Here is a 13,991-nt window from a genome sequence, read left to right as displayed (position 1 = left end):
AACCATCATGTGTCTCCAAGGCTCACATTCTGTGCCAGGGCCCTTGCTTTAGGAAGGTCATTACTCACAACACTAATTGCTAAAATTCTGTAGCTGAGGTCTTCGCCTTCAAGGAACTTCCCCCTACAGGTGACCATTTTATTTTATTTTGTTGGTTGGTTGGTTGTGGGGCTTGGACTTGGGGCCTGGGTGCTATCCCTGAGCACTTTTGTTCAAGGTTAGCGCTCTACCACTTTGAACCACAGCACCACTTCTTCCAGTTTTCTGAAGCTTGATTGTAGCTAAGAGTCTTACACACTTTCCTGCCTGAGCTGGCTTTGAACTACAATCCTCAGATCTCGCTCAGCCTCCTGAGTAGCTTGGATTATAGGCATGAGCCACTAGCGACCAGCTAAAAATTTTTTTTGTTTGTTTTTGGTCATTCATGGGGTTTGAACTCTGGGCCTGGATGCTGTCCCTCAGCTCTTCAGCTCAAGGTGAGCACTCTACCACTTGAGCCACAGTGCCACTTCTGGTTTTCTGGTGGTTTAATGGAGATAAGGGTCTCACGGATTTTCCTGCCTGGGCTAGCTTTGAATGGTGATCCTCAGAGCTCAGCCTCCTGAGTAGCTAGAATTACAAGCGTGAGCCACCGGAGCTTGGCTACAACCAACTAAATTTTAAATTAAATTCAAGCCATTTTGAAGTTAGAGAATTCATTAAAGACAAGCTATCAGCAAGCCACAGGGACCTATAAAACTAGCATTGAGAAATGCTGTCCTTTCTCAAAGGATTGGAGAATACACACTGGGGAATCTCTCACTACCAAAACTGTTGAGTGGTCCTTAAAAAGGACCCTGAGATCATCCTGTGTAGCCTCTGTTTCCTCTCTCTCCGGGTGAGGAGACCAGAGCTACTCTGAGTCCACAGGCTACTAATTTCCTTTTCTCTCCAACAGCTGCTTACACTTAAGCATGTCCTCTTCCTTACTGAGATATATTCGCTGTTAATTCAATGTCTGGCAACTTATCAAAATGATACAATTGTTAATAAAATGCTTGGCAGTATATCAAAACATAAAATGCATGTACTCTTTGACCCAGAAACCCAACTTACAGAAACTCAGTCAGAAACATATTTCAGAAAAGTTTACAGAGGTGAAGATGGAAAGAAGATTCATGGTCGTATCTGTCAAAGCGCATTGCTGCCACAAGGTAACGAACGCCACCCACCGCCTCAGGCTGTGCTGGGTGGCGGGGAAGTAAACCCCAGCGGGATAGGAGCTGTTTCACTGTGCACCCATGGGCACCTGCCGGGGCTTCACCAATCAAAGGCCTCCAGGATCTTGCGGAAATGCTCCCCATGTCCACCCCAGCACCTTGAGCCTGCCTATCCCTGAGGCACTAGCACTCTGTCTGGAGAAAGCAGTTCCCCGGGCACAGAGGATTGTCCTCAAGTGCCATGAAGGTGCCAAGCCCTCCGTCTCTGACTCCAGCGGTGCAGTGAGAACCCGGGTACCTCATGAAAGCATACCCAAGGACTGGGTATCTTAGCTGATTCCAGTGAGAGGAGCATGTTGAGAGCATGTGAAGCCAAAAAGGACATTATGCTTTCTCTACTTCCAATAAAAGACTGGGTGTGGTAGAGTGACCTAATTCTGTCACCAAGAGACTAAGGTGTCAGTACAGAAATGGAGTTCAGTAATCCATCTGGTGTCTGATCTGAGGCCACAGGTCTGAGCAGAGATGACATCACTGGGGAGGAGTCTAACGCAGGCCATACTGCAGTCCTATGTGTGTGTGTGTGTGTGGGGGGGGGGGGGGGCGTGCCTTCCCAGCATCTCACCTCACACATCTGCAGCTGGAAGAACCGCCTCTCCTTTTCCATCTCCTCCGCAATTTCAGCACCACTTATTTCAGTCCGTATCATCCCGTGGAGCTTGGCATGTTCCTTTTTCTCCTTTTCTATTTTGGTTCTGTGTGTGAAGAAAAGCAAGCATAAAGCAAGAGGCCTCTTGACAGGGCTCTCTGACATGGATGGCCTCTAAGCTGTCCCATTCCCTAGACTGCCGAGACAAATACTCACTGCATGAGCAAAAGGAAACTGTCCATTGCCGTAAAAATACCAGATCTGGCATTCTCACTGTTCAATCAACGGACTTCCTAAGCACTGCTGAGTGCATCTGCACAAGCTCACACCTCCCTCCCCGCCTTCCTCTCCCAGCATCCCCGTGGCTTTCTCTTCATCTTCCGAACCAGAGATGATATCCAGACTCTCCAGCCTCCCCTGTCTAGTATTCAGCCCTATAGAATTGCCCAGCTCATCTTTTCCTTCCTTATGGCCCTTAGCAGACTGACCTCAGGCTGAATGCTATCATGGAAGCGTCAAGGGTAAGCTTACGTTAAACTGACCGGCTAGAGCACACTCCAACAAAAACCATCAGGTAAAACAAGCTACAAAATCACTTCAACCCTGAAGGGCTGGGAATTTTTTTTTCTTTTGTGAGGAGATTAAAGAAAGGTGACAGAACGTACTCCATCTAAAGGGCTGTCAGGAAGGAGGCCAGAGAGGCATTTCCTGTAGGGAGATTTAAGGCAGCACTTTTAGCACAAAGACTCAAGGTGGCACTTGGAGACACAAGGTGACATTTTCTTTAAAAGCCATTCAATGGGGGGGAAAAAAAGCTACCTGGGGTTCCTGAGAGTATCATCACAAACCACTACTCTCGACAGTTGATTATGCCCAGGAATTCTAAAGACATCTTAAACCCCATTGGTACACAGCACAAGGCCTCTTGGAATGGATAGAGAATACTTAGCGGGTAAAGAACTATTTATTTATGCATTCTACAATGATTCGAGTTTAAAGGGTGCCACCACAGCTCCTCAGATTCTGGGATTTTGTGAGTAATTCTGTCCCCACCCCATCCACAGGTGTCTCGACCGTACAGTGGGAGTGGCCGGATGGAAGTCAGAAGACCCACCTCCTGCTCCTGCCCCAAGACACTCACCGGGTGAGCAGCAGCCACCCCTGGGTCTTGGTTTCCTATCTGTGAATCAGGAATGCTGACTTCACTCAAGTGGCCACAGATAAAGGATGCTGAAGGCTAGGGATAACTGGCTGGTAGTCTTCACAAATAAGAATATACAAGCTTGTTTTTTGTTGTTGTTTTGTTTTTGTCGGTTGTGAGGCTTAAACTCTGGACCTGGGCGCTGTCCCTCAGCTCTTCAGCTGAAGGTAAATGCTCTACCACTTGAGCCACAGCACCACTCCAGGTTAGCCACTCCAGGTGGCTAATTGGAAGTAAGAGTCTCTTGGATGTTGCTGCCCAGACTGGCTTTGAACTGCGATCCTCAGATCTCAGCCTTCTGAATAGATAGGATTACAGGCATGAGCCACCAGGCTTACAAGCTTGTTTTAAAAGGGCCCAGATAACCACTTAGGATTACATTTAAAGTGATTTCCTCATAACACGTCTTAATTTGCCAGATGGCTTCCTCTTAAAGTTTCTATTTCCATTCATAAAACTCTCCATTTACCCAAGGCACAGAGATCACAAAGTAAACATGGGACATTTAAAAAATATTTCGTAATTCTCCAGTATTTAAAATAATTAAATACTTAGTCCCACAAGGGCAGGGTCTACTCTAGCTAGACTCTGCCTACCCTGGAATGAGAAGCCGCGAAGGAAAATGTTAAAACTGTGTGAAGTCAGCTGAGGCAGAATCTGTGGTCCACATGGAAGCGTCAACTAGCCCACTTGCGTCTTCTGTTCTGGTAGGTGATGCAATCAAGGAAAGCTGCATCTTTCTAAAGTCATGTGTGCTGGTATTTCAAAGATATAAGAACCTACAGCTAAAAGCAGACGGTTTTTAAAAATCACCAGGAAAATGAAGTCTGAAAACTGCACTGCTGTCCTATGTGGTACTGAAACGTGGAAAGCACTCAAAAACAAAGAAGGAATACCTCCTGGGGAAAACTAGCTTCCACTTCCTTCAGTGAACTTTCCTGAACATGAAACCAACCTGACACTATCCATGAAGTCCCAGGTCAAAGCCACCATCTCTGACTGTAGACACCAGGTACATTAGCATCTGACCTCCCAACCAATCACAGCCATGCAGCCATATGTAAATTCTTTCCTGGATTCCTGCTTATTCAGACAACCCCTTTGAGCAGTAAAGTTTGAGTTAAAATTGAAATCTCCAATTACCTACACACAACCTTAAAAATGAAGACTCACATTTTTGTTTCATAGTCCTTCCAAGCTTTATCAAAGGGCTTTTTCAGATCCTGTCGACAAAGAGGCAGCAATTAAGGACAAATCATTAACTTCTGTGCCACAAAATTCCTTGTCCTAAGCCAGTCCTGAACAGAGCATTAATTTCTGTAATAAATGATGCATGGAATCTCATGAAAAATAAAAAACACACCATAGGCTTTGAATAAAGACTGCAGGTGGCATGGCATAGCTTTCTCTCTCTTGTTTAAAGTATTTATTACAAATATATGAAATTACACAAAAGGAGAGTGACAATGCAATGCGCATCACCCAGCCGTCATTCTCTCCCCCCTCATCACCTGGAACCTAGGTGTACCCTAAAATTAAACCTGAAAAGACAACATGGGACTTGTCTCCAAGACTGAGCCGTCTCAGCAGAAGTCTCCAAGATGGGCCAGACCCACACATCGTGTGCAGACCCAGCTGAAGGTCTCAGCCCCCCACACCCCCACCGTTCCACCTCACAGCCCTGTGGTATAAGAGCATCCGGTGAGCAGGGTTCTGAGTGCCGTACCCCTTTTACTCCTTTCAGGTCTCCTTTCAGCAAACTGTCCAAAGGGAAGGAGATTATGTTGTTCATATTTTGAATCTAAAAAATAAAAACAAAGAAGGATTTTTAAAAATCCACTTCCCTTTTTAATCTAAAGTAGTCATTGCAAGCACGCTGGAGGACATTTGGTAACTAATAACCTTCTGGTAAGGCCTGGCCGGCACAGACAGCCTAATTCCGGCTCTAACGGTTTTACTTCATGAGTGAAACATATAAGTAACCAATGCTCGTATGTGTAAACAGTTCACAGTAACAACTTTATAACGGTAAGCTATGAAGTTTGTGAAATGACAGTAATTGGAAATAAAAAGAACAATTGCTTTGAAGAGCCTTGAAGAAAGGAAACGACCCTAAGCCGCTCTCCCGGCTGCCCCAGCCCCGCACCCCACCCACACTGCCGTGCCCAACGTGGCGGCAAGTGCCAACCGCCTGCGGGGAGGGAGGGGCGCTCATATGCGGAGTGTGCGAGTGAGAGGGAGGACTGTGAATGCCGCAGTGAGTGTGTGAGAGAGGGTAGGGCGAGAGTGTGTCTGAGAGTGTGGGTGGACATGTGAAGGTGTGAGGCAAGAGCCAGCACAAGAAAAGGAGACGGCCAGGGAGGGGAGAGACAGGGGCCTGGGGGCTCTCCGGGAGCTAAGAACAGGCACTGGTTTGAATTTCTGCCCCGGAGTCAACTGAATGGACTCAAGCCCTCCTGACACACTCATGGCAAGCTCCCAAAGCTGCAGCGCCCTGCCTGCGACACAGTCCAGGCACACACTCACGTTCTGACCCTGAGACTTGCTCTCCAGAGGGGAAAGAGCCGGAAGAGCACCAGCAAGTTCTGGGCCACGCAGGGCTGCTGTGATCACGTTACAGGAGAGAGCAAGGGAGGGCCGCAAACGGCCACTTTGGAACCTCCACATTTGTTCCCAAAATCAAGTAAAGGAATCATTTTTTAGAATCATTATCTTCAATAGGAGGATAAAACAGGCAGTAATTTAAGGCAATACAAGGTGTGACTTCCCAACAATTCAGAGCATGAAATTTTCAAACTCACTTGAGAAATACCGTTAGGGTGTATAAAAATGCCTGCCCCAACAACCGACCCTTCCAACCACCAGATGAACGACTGTCGCGTCAGAAGTGTTTGAGTAATTTTTGCCTAGCACTACAGTCAACCTTTGTTCCGCTGGACCTGGCGGTCCTCCACGGTGCACCCATCTGCTGTGACTTGTGAGGATAGCCCAAAACAGAAACTTACAAATAACCTATTTAAGGGGAGGTCGACGCAGGACAGCAACACCTAGAAGGCCTGCCATCACTAATCCTTAGGACACGCACACCTGGGTCTCCATGGGAACTGCATGGCAGGCAGGCAGGCCGCCACCACACCCCGTGGCACTCTTGGCACTTCCTTTACCATGGACCCTGCCTTCCCCTCTCTGGCTAGCATACCCCCAGGACACGCAGCCACCCCACACCAAGCTTTCTCTAGCTTCCAGGCCTCTCTACAACATAATGCTTCCATATCAGGGGCCTAAGCGGGACCCCGGAGCCTCTTCTCTGGTAAATGAGGGTGCCCCTGCTCCCTGTCAAGGGCTGCTTGTCTCCGCCCGTGCCAGTCCCTCTGTCCGAGCTGCCAGGCTTAGCCAGGGCTGTCTCTAATAAATCCTAAACTTCCTGTTCCTGCATTTAGGACCTTCCACAGTTCATCTCCTTTGCTATTTTCCACCTGCACAGTCAGCCTCCTGAATTATGCTTTCCTGACCTGAGGTCCACCCTCAATCTGTCCCCAAACTGAAATGGTCCAGGTCTGTAACGCATAACTCAAAGATCAACTTCCCCATGAAACAGCCCAATGCCCCCACAGGAAGTCATCCCTCCCAGAACTCCCATTTTCTCTCCATTCTCCAGCGTGTGGCAGGTCCTGCCTGCGTCCACCTTACTGACCTCACAAGGTATGCGCTAAAGTCTGTGCCCATCTGTGAAACACTCTACATACCCCACCCGTCTAATGCAGGTGCGGGCTGAGGACAATGCTCACACAGCACGTGGGGTAAATCGGCATGTGTTAACACTGTTCTGAGTACCCAGTACATGACAGACAGCTATAAGAAGAGTTCAGATACAACCTGAGTTATATACATTTACCTTTAAGCCAGAAAGACCTGGGTGTGGGTGTGGTAGCACATGCCTATAATCCTAGCACTCTGGAGTTGGAGGCAGGAGGAACGCAAGTTCAAGGCAGCCTGGGCTGAGTCCTAGGCCAGCCTGGGCTACAACAGAGATCTGTCCTCCCCCCAAAAAATTTTTTTAATGAAACCAAACATACTTTAGCAAATGCAGGTGTAAATTAGCCAATTCATTCATCACATAGATATGGAGTCTGTTTTACAGACGCTAGCTATGAAGGTAAATGAAACAATGCCGAAGCACATGCGTACACACTAAGGGCCACAAGCTCAGCAGCGTACATCAGAGAGAACAGTGTCTCCCCTCACTAACCCAGGGGCTTCAGGTTTAACAATGTGGCCAGCCAGTGCGGGATGGAAGACGCCTGTCCCGCTTACTGTCACTCACAATGCTGCTCGCTCATCTATGCTCACACATGCCACGGTCCTCACAGGCATGTAGAGTCCATCTAATGCTGTGTGCAGGGGAGCCCGGCCAAAGTGGACGAGACGCAAGCCAGTAACAGCATCAACAGCCCACATGGACTCCCAGACACTCAGGGCTGCTCACGGTGCAGTGGAAGCAGAGGCCGCAGGGCCATCAGCCATCGCATGAGTGGGAGGAAGAGAGCAAGACCCTCAATGATTAAAGAATCGTACTTCTAGGAAGGACCCCCAGCAGGCTTTTCGTGAAGGGGAGGAATATAGAAGTAGGAACAGGAACGTATGCATGAGTAGGAAAAAACGAGACTCTGTATGGCAAGGATATGAATCACCATTTGGTTTATACATCTATTGAGGCTATTTGTTATTTAATTCAAATGCAAGCTTAAGTCCTGACAGGAGATTTATTGGGGAGAGAAGAAGGGAATGCTGCGGCGCTAAAATAGTAAAGCAGCTAACTATGAAAATAGAGAACAGTGCACAATCTGTGGATACCCACACACTTGGCTGACACACTTTCATTCCTCATTCACTTAAGCAGTGAGTGGTTCCTGGGTTGGGCACCGGGACTGGACCCACGGCCTTCGGTGGACAGAGCCAATGCCAACACAGGAGGCACACACAGCCTTAGGAGAGCAGGAGCAGGAAGAAGCTGAAGGCGGGGGGGGGGGGGGGGGGTTGCAACATGTAGAAGAGTTAGATAGATCCTCAGGAATTCATGGCTTCCCCTTCATGAAGAGAAGGAAATAAGCTATCTGTTTAAGTAAACCACATGCAGATTCCACCCGCCATAAGTAAAACAGCAGAGGTTTTCTGAGAAAGCTCACTTGTATCCTACACACCAGGGAAATTTTTGTTGTGTAGGGGATGGATGTAAGACAGACTGCAAAGACATGAGAAAATGATGGGGACAGGGCAGCCCAGACAATGCAGGGAGGCGGGAGAGCAGGGGAGAGGCTGTTGAACCCTAAAGGCTGGGAAGAAAAGTTGGGGCACCAGGTCAACCAAGGGAGTCTTGGTTAACACTCACAAGTTTTTCTTCCTAAGAGTTATTAAGGGCTGGGGTGTAGCTCAGTGACAAAGCACTTGCCTAGCAAGTGCAACGTCCTAGGTTCGATCCCCAGGACCAAAAAAAAAAGAAGTAAGTGCTGTGGCTCAAGTGGTAGAGCACTAGCCTTGAGCTGAAGAGCTGAGGGACAGCACCCAAGCCCAGAGTTCAGGCCCCACGACTGACAGAAAAGGAAAGAAAAGGAAAGGAAAGGAAAGAAAAAGTTATTAACAGAGACTGAAGGTAGATCAGTGGTTGTCCAAAGCTAGATGAGATGAGATTAACCGTAAGGAAGAGAATGTCATAGAATAGAAGAATGGTGAGAGGTCACTGGTGGTTTTCACTATATGTAAAATAAACTTCAGGAAAGCTGCCCATTTAAGAAAGGCATCGTTGCAAAGGTAAATGGAGAAAGCCTCAGGTGCTCCTGCCCAAGACCCTGTGCCATGTACAGCTTCTGGGCATGTGTCACAGGGCAGACTTCCCAGGAACGGTCCCTGACCACCCTCTCTGTCTGGCCGAAGGGCGAGGGGATCCAAGCATCCTGCAGCAGCACCTGTGGCAGGGCGGGTGAGAGACTACAAGCATTCTCACTGTGTGGAAGAAGCTCAGGTGAACTGCTTTCCCCACGTAATGGTCAGGAGAATGGACACACAACCAAAGAAGAGAGGACCATTCCCCATTGCTCCAGCTGTTCCAGCCTCCTCTCCATGAGCTATGAAATCTTTATGGATCCATAGAGACCAGACCTGGGCACTCACTCAGAATGTTCTTAGCTCCAAGCAAGAATCAGCACTGTCCTACACTCTGACTTATTCCAGATATGACCATTACCAAAAAATGGGCTTCTGAAACAGCAAGCACACTGGAAAACAAATGATCAATCACTGCCATAAACTAGGGGTCAACCAATATGCAATCTATTCAAGTAATTTTCCTTCCCTTTTCCTCTCTCCCTCTTCCTTTTCCTATTTTTGCTTTGCCAGAGCTCACCTGAATACGTCTGACAAGAGGAGCCAGACCAAGTCAGAATCTATAATCTCACAAGTACAAACAAAGTGATTTGGTCAGCAGAATAGACAGCAGGTGTGGATGCTGAAGGTCAACAACAAAACCATTATATAATGACACAGCCGATGAGCAAAGCGGGCTAGAGTATGACCTCCGAAACCACCATGGTTTCATACTGTTCTTCCTAATTTTTATTTATTTGGCCTTAAAACTCCTTTAGTCTACTTCTACCACCTCCTACCTGGCTCAAAAGTCGCCCCTACCCCTCTGGTCACTGTTCCCTGGAACTTCAGGCCCACCCCAGGCGGGGCAGAGGCCGCATCTCTCTAACCTAGGCATCTAGCAAATCCTTGCCATCTGACCTTGCCCAAGGGGTTGACTGCTGTGAAAGCCTAAAACTAGGATTCTAGAGTTGTCACTGCTCTTCTCAAGTCACAGCTCTATTTTTTTTTTAATTTTGTTAGAATCAGTTATACAAGGGGATTTCATTTGGCATTTCCATATATGCATATGATGTACCTTGACCAGACTCAACCCATCCATCTCCTTTCCTACCCTTCCCAAACCAAAACAAATGACATATTTCACACAAGGACACGAAGTATTCTGGCCCCATTCTCCTTCCCTCCCCTCCTCCCCTCTCCTCCCTCCCAGTAGAATCCCCATCTAGGACGGGACCATTTTTACTTTCTTGTACTTTTTTTTTTTTAGTGTATACTAATAGTTCAAAGGGATTTTTTTTTTGAATAATCATGGTATTTCACAAATGTGTATTTAAGACTTTAGTCAGACTGACTTCACATTTACTCTCAATTGTCCCATACCCCGTTTTTCCCCCACACCCTCTATTCAACAGCTTTCAGAGTGCCATTTTGCTATCTTCATCTACCTATGCAATATACTTCTGTACTGCTCACCCTCTAACACTCTTCCCCCATTCACCTCAAACAGTTGCACAATTATAAACACAATACATACACACACACTTCTGTGTATTTTATTTATTTTTGTTAAATCTTTCAAGTCTAGCAGCTACAAACATACAAGCTTTGTCCTGAACTTGGCTTACTTTGCTTTAACATGAAACTCTCTAGTTGCAATTGTTTCCCTGAAATCAACATAATTTCATTCTTTTTATAGCTGGGAAGCAGTCTACTGTGTACGTGTACCATATTTTTCTTGATCTATTCATCAGATATAGGGCATCTGGGCTGTTTTCATAGGCTGTCTATTGCAAACAGTGCTGCAATAAACAAGTGCCTCTATTGTATCTATGCTCCTTCTCCTATAAACCACAAGCAGTACTGCTGGATTCTATGTTGATTTTAATTTATTGAGAAGCCTCCATGCTGATTTACACTCTCATCAACAGTGTAACAGGGTTCCTTTTCCCCTGCATCCTCACCAGTATTTGCTGTTTATCTTCTTGATGATGGCCATTCCAGCTGAAATGAGATGAAACCTCAGTGTTGTTTGGATTTCTTCTGTGGCCAGGGATATTGAGCGTGTCATCAAGTGCTCATTGGTCATTTGTTGTTCTTCTTTTGAGAATTGTCTGCTCCATTCATCTGCTCATTTATTAACTGGGTTGATTCTTTGGGAGTTGTTTTTGAGTTCCCTGTATACTCTGGTTATAAATCCTGTGTCAGATGTACAGCTGGAAAAGATTTTTCTCCCATTCGGTAGTCTGTCTCATTAGTCCAGTGACTATTTCCTTTGCTGTGCAGAAGTTTTTTAGTTTAGTGAAATCCCATTTGTTAATCTCATTTGCTGAGCTACTGAGGTTTTATTCAGAAAGTTATTGCCTATGCTAATATGTTCTACTGTTTTCTCTATTTTTACTTGTGGTAATTTCAAAGTTTCAGGGCTTATGCTAAAAATCCTTGATCGACTTTAAATTGAGATGGTGGTCCAGTTTCATTCTTATTTGTGTGGATATTTAGTTCTCACAGTACCATCTTTTCTCCAATGTACATCTGGGATCCTTTGTCAAAAATCTGATAGCTGAACCAGTGTGGATTTATTTCTGGATTTTCTGTTCAGTTCCATGTCTGTTTTTATTCAAGAACCATGCATCTCTCTATTTTTAAGGAACAGCTAAAAGTCATCAGGCAGAATCTAGCTCCAGTACCATGAATCTAAAAAAAGAAAAGATCTCCCCAGAGCTCTCCTCCAAAACCTTCAACTCTCTGGCTTTCCCTACAAAGATCTTTATTTTTTTTTCTGTCAATATATAGTGCAAAACATGGCCAAAGAATCTTATTTGAAACTCATTTGTGTCACATCACGTATTTTAATTTGTGTAATTTGTAATAATCTGAGGACGTGAAAGGATGACATTTTGAGATGAATAGTTTTCCCTTTCTTTTTCTTTTTTTTTTTTTTTTTTTTTTGGGGGGGGGGGTCCAGTCGTGGGGCCTGAACTCTGGGCCTGGGCACTGTCCCTCAGCTCTTCAGCTCAAGGCTAGCGCTCTACCACTTGAGCCTCAGCGCCACTTCCAGCTTATGTGGTGTTGAGGAATCAAACCCAGAGCCTCAGGCATGCAAAGCAAGCGCTCTACCACTGAGCCACCTTCCCAGCCCCTCTTTTTAACTTGAGCTAATGCTGCCTGATCACAAGAGTTAATCGGGAAAATTCAAGGCTTCAAAGAAAGGCAGACCACCTGCTCACCATAGATAGGCAATACTTCTTGGTCAGAGGACAGAAGGCTGCATGGGACACCACACCTCAATGCTCAGTTAGTGGTGTTCTTAGCAGTTTTCAGCATTAGTGAGAAGATGGAAACTTCATGAAATCGCCTTTGAGTGCTGGGAACTCACTCCACTTTTCCACCAGGGTCTGAGGCAGTGGTGACAAATTATAGTGTGCTATCCATCAGAACATATACCAGCTACATGGGCCTCTGCCTTTGCACTAAATGAACCCCAGATTCCTCTGCTGCCCTGGCCACCATTCAAGTGCCATGGCCACCCAGTGCAATTGCCCTATCACATGGAGAGATACAGCAGACACTTCATACCACTGCAAGGATCTACCAAGAGCTTGTGAGGCAGGTCCTCTGTGACTTGAGCCATACCTCCAGCCCTTAAGAAAAAGAAGATTGTGTGCCAATACTGGAGCTAGAACTCAGGCCTTGCTTCCTCACATGGCTACTTGACCACTTGAACCATATTTCCTGTCCTTTAAAAAAAAATTTAAGGTTCACATTGCTCAGCACCTCAAATGAATGAGTCTAAGGGTTTTAAAAAATTAAGACAGCTTTGTTGAGGTTTAATTCATAAAATAACCGAACACATTTTATGTGTGTGGTTTAAGTTATGACACATAGATATCCGAGAAACCACTGCCAAAATTCAGACAGTGAATATTCAGGCTTGCACGCCCAAAAACTCCTTCCCAGCCCTGGTCCTGAATAATCACTGATCTACTTACTCCTGTCACCAGAGAATGGCTGGCATTTTCCAGAATTTTAGAGATGGTCTTCAGTATGAACTTCTGTCTTCTGACTCTTTTCACAAAGCTCTGGAAGCTGAGCATAATTACTTTGCTATTCCTTTGCATGGTTGTATTCATGGTTCTTTCCTTTCTACTTGCTGTACAGGTGCAGCACAATTTCTTCACCCAAGTACTCCGACTGTCTCCAGTTGTTTCTAGTTTGGGTGCTACTATAGATATGCAAATGAAAGTGTGGGGTGGGGGGGACAGGATCTCCTTCTAGACAGGCAAGGGCAGCCTTTTTATGAGGTGACATTTGAGAGTGTGAAGGGTGTGAGGCAGGGGATCCTGTAAGGCTGATGCAAGAACATTCCTAGAGGAAAAAAACAGCCAACACCAAAGTTACGTGGCGGAGTGGTCCTGACGGGCACAGGGTGTGCGTCTGAAAGAATGGGCACCCAGGCAGAAACACTTGGAGCAGCAGAAGGTACAAAGTAAAACAGCCTGAATAATCCACAGAATAGCACACGGCCACTCAGTTTCACTGAACTCTCATGAGCATGTGGAGAAGTGGAAACTACCATCCCCCCTTAAGACACAGAATTAAATCATCTACTCTGTCCCCAGACCACACAACTAGAGGAGCGGAGTTGAGTAGAGAACTCTGAAGCCAAAGTTCTTCCCTCTGCTTACAACTGAAGTGACTGAAAGCACCCTGGCCCTCCTAAGCGGAGGCTCATATCCAACTGGGCCGGCCAGGCTGGGCTGACTTGTGCTACCAACAGGAGGCTTTTTAAATCACAGCTTCCTCTGGTCCCCTGACTGAAAAAACCAGAAAACCTCATGGCTAAATCTTCTTCTGGGCCATTTTCATTTTTGCTCTAGCATGCACTAGTCTAGCATCCGTGCACATGAAGGTGCGGACACGCACAGGTGGTGCACGGTGACACCCTCCACAGAGGGCCTGTGAACACCAATGTGCCCTGTCCTGTGTCTGGAGGCAGAGCCACTCCCATCGTTTGTTTAATTAAAACAGAAAGGAAACACTCAAGCCCACGCTGAGTGTTTAACCCAAGCTTTAAGATCAA

The 13,991-nt window shown here is 46.3% G+C and overlaps 1 protein-coding gene across 2 annotated transcripts in view; it reads right to left on the bottom strand.

Moving 5' to 3' along the window:
* Positions 1-13,991, bottom strand: part of Asap2 (ArfGAP with SH3 domain, ankyrin repeat and PH domain 2) — a 154,625-nt gene that overhangs the window by 65,685 nt on the left and 74,949 nt on the right. For both annotated transcript variants that reach the window (XM_042680742.1, XM_042680743.1), the window contains exons 4-6: positions 4,776-4,850; positions 4,223-4,272; positions 1,825-1,954 (exon numbers count right to left, since the gene is read on the bottom strand). In XM_042680742.1, the coding sequence (XP_042536676.1) occupies positions 1,825-1,954; positions 4,223-4,272; positions 4,776-4,850 (255 nt within the window). The remainder of the gene's footprint in view (positions 1-1,824; positions 1,955-4,222; positions 4,273-4,775; positions 4,851-13,991) is intronic.

Source organism: Dipodomys spectabilis, unplaced genomic scaffold (assembly GCF_019054845.1).
Source record: "Dipodomys spectabilis isolate Male_0828 unplaced genomic scaffold, ASM1905484v1 ptg000066l, whole genome shotgun sequence".
NCBI classification, from domain to species: domain Eukaryota; kingdom Metazoa; phylum Chordata; class Mammalia; order Rodentia; family Heteromyidae; genus Dipodomys; species Dipodomys spectabilis.
The sequence above is the reverse complement of the archived record's forward strand: the minus strand, read 5'-3'. Positions and strand labels throughout refer to the sequence as shown.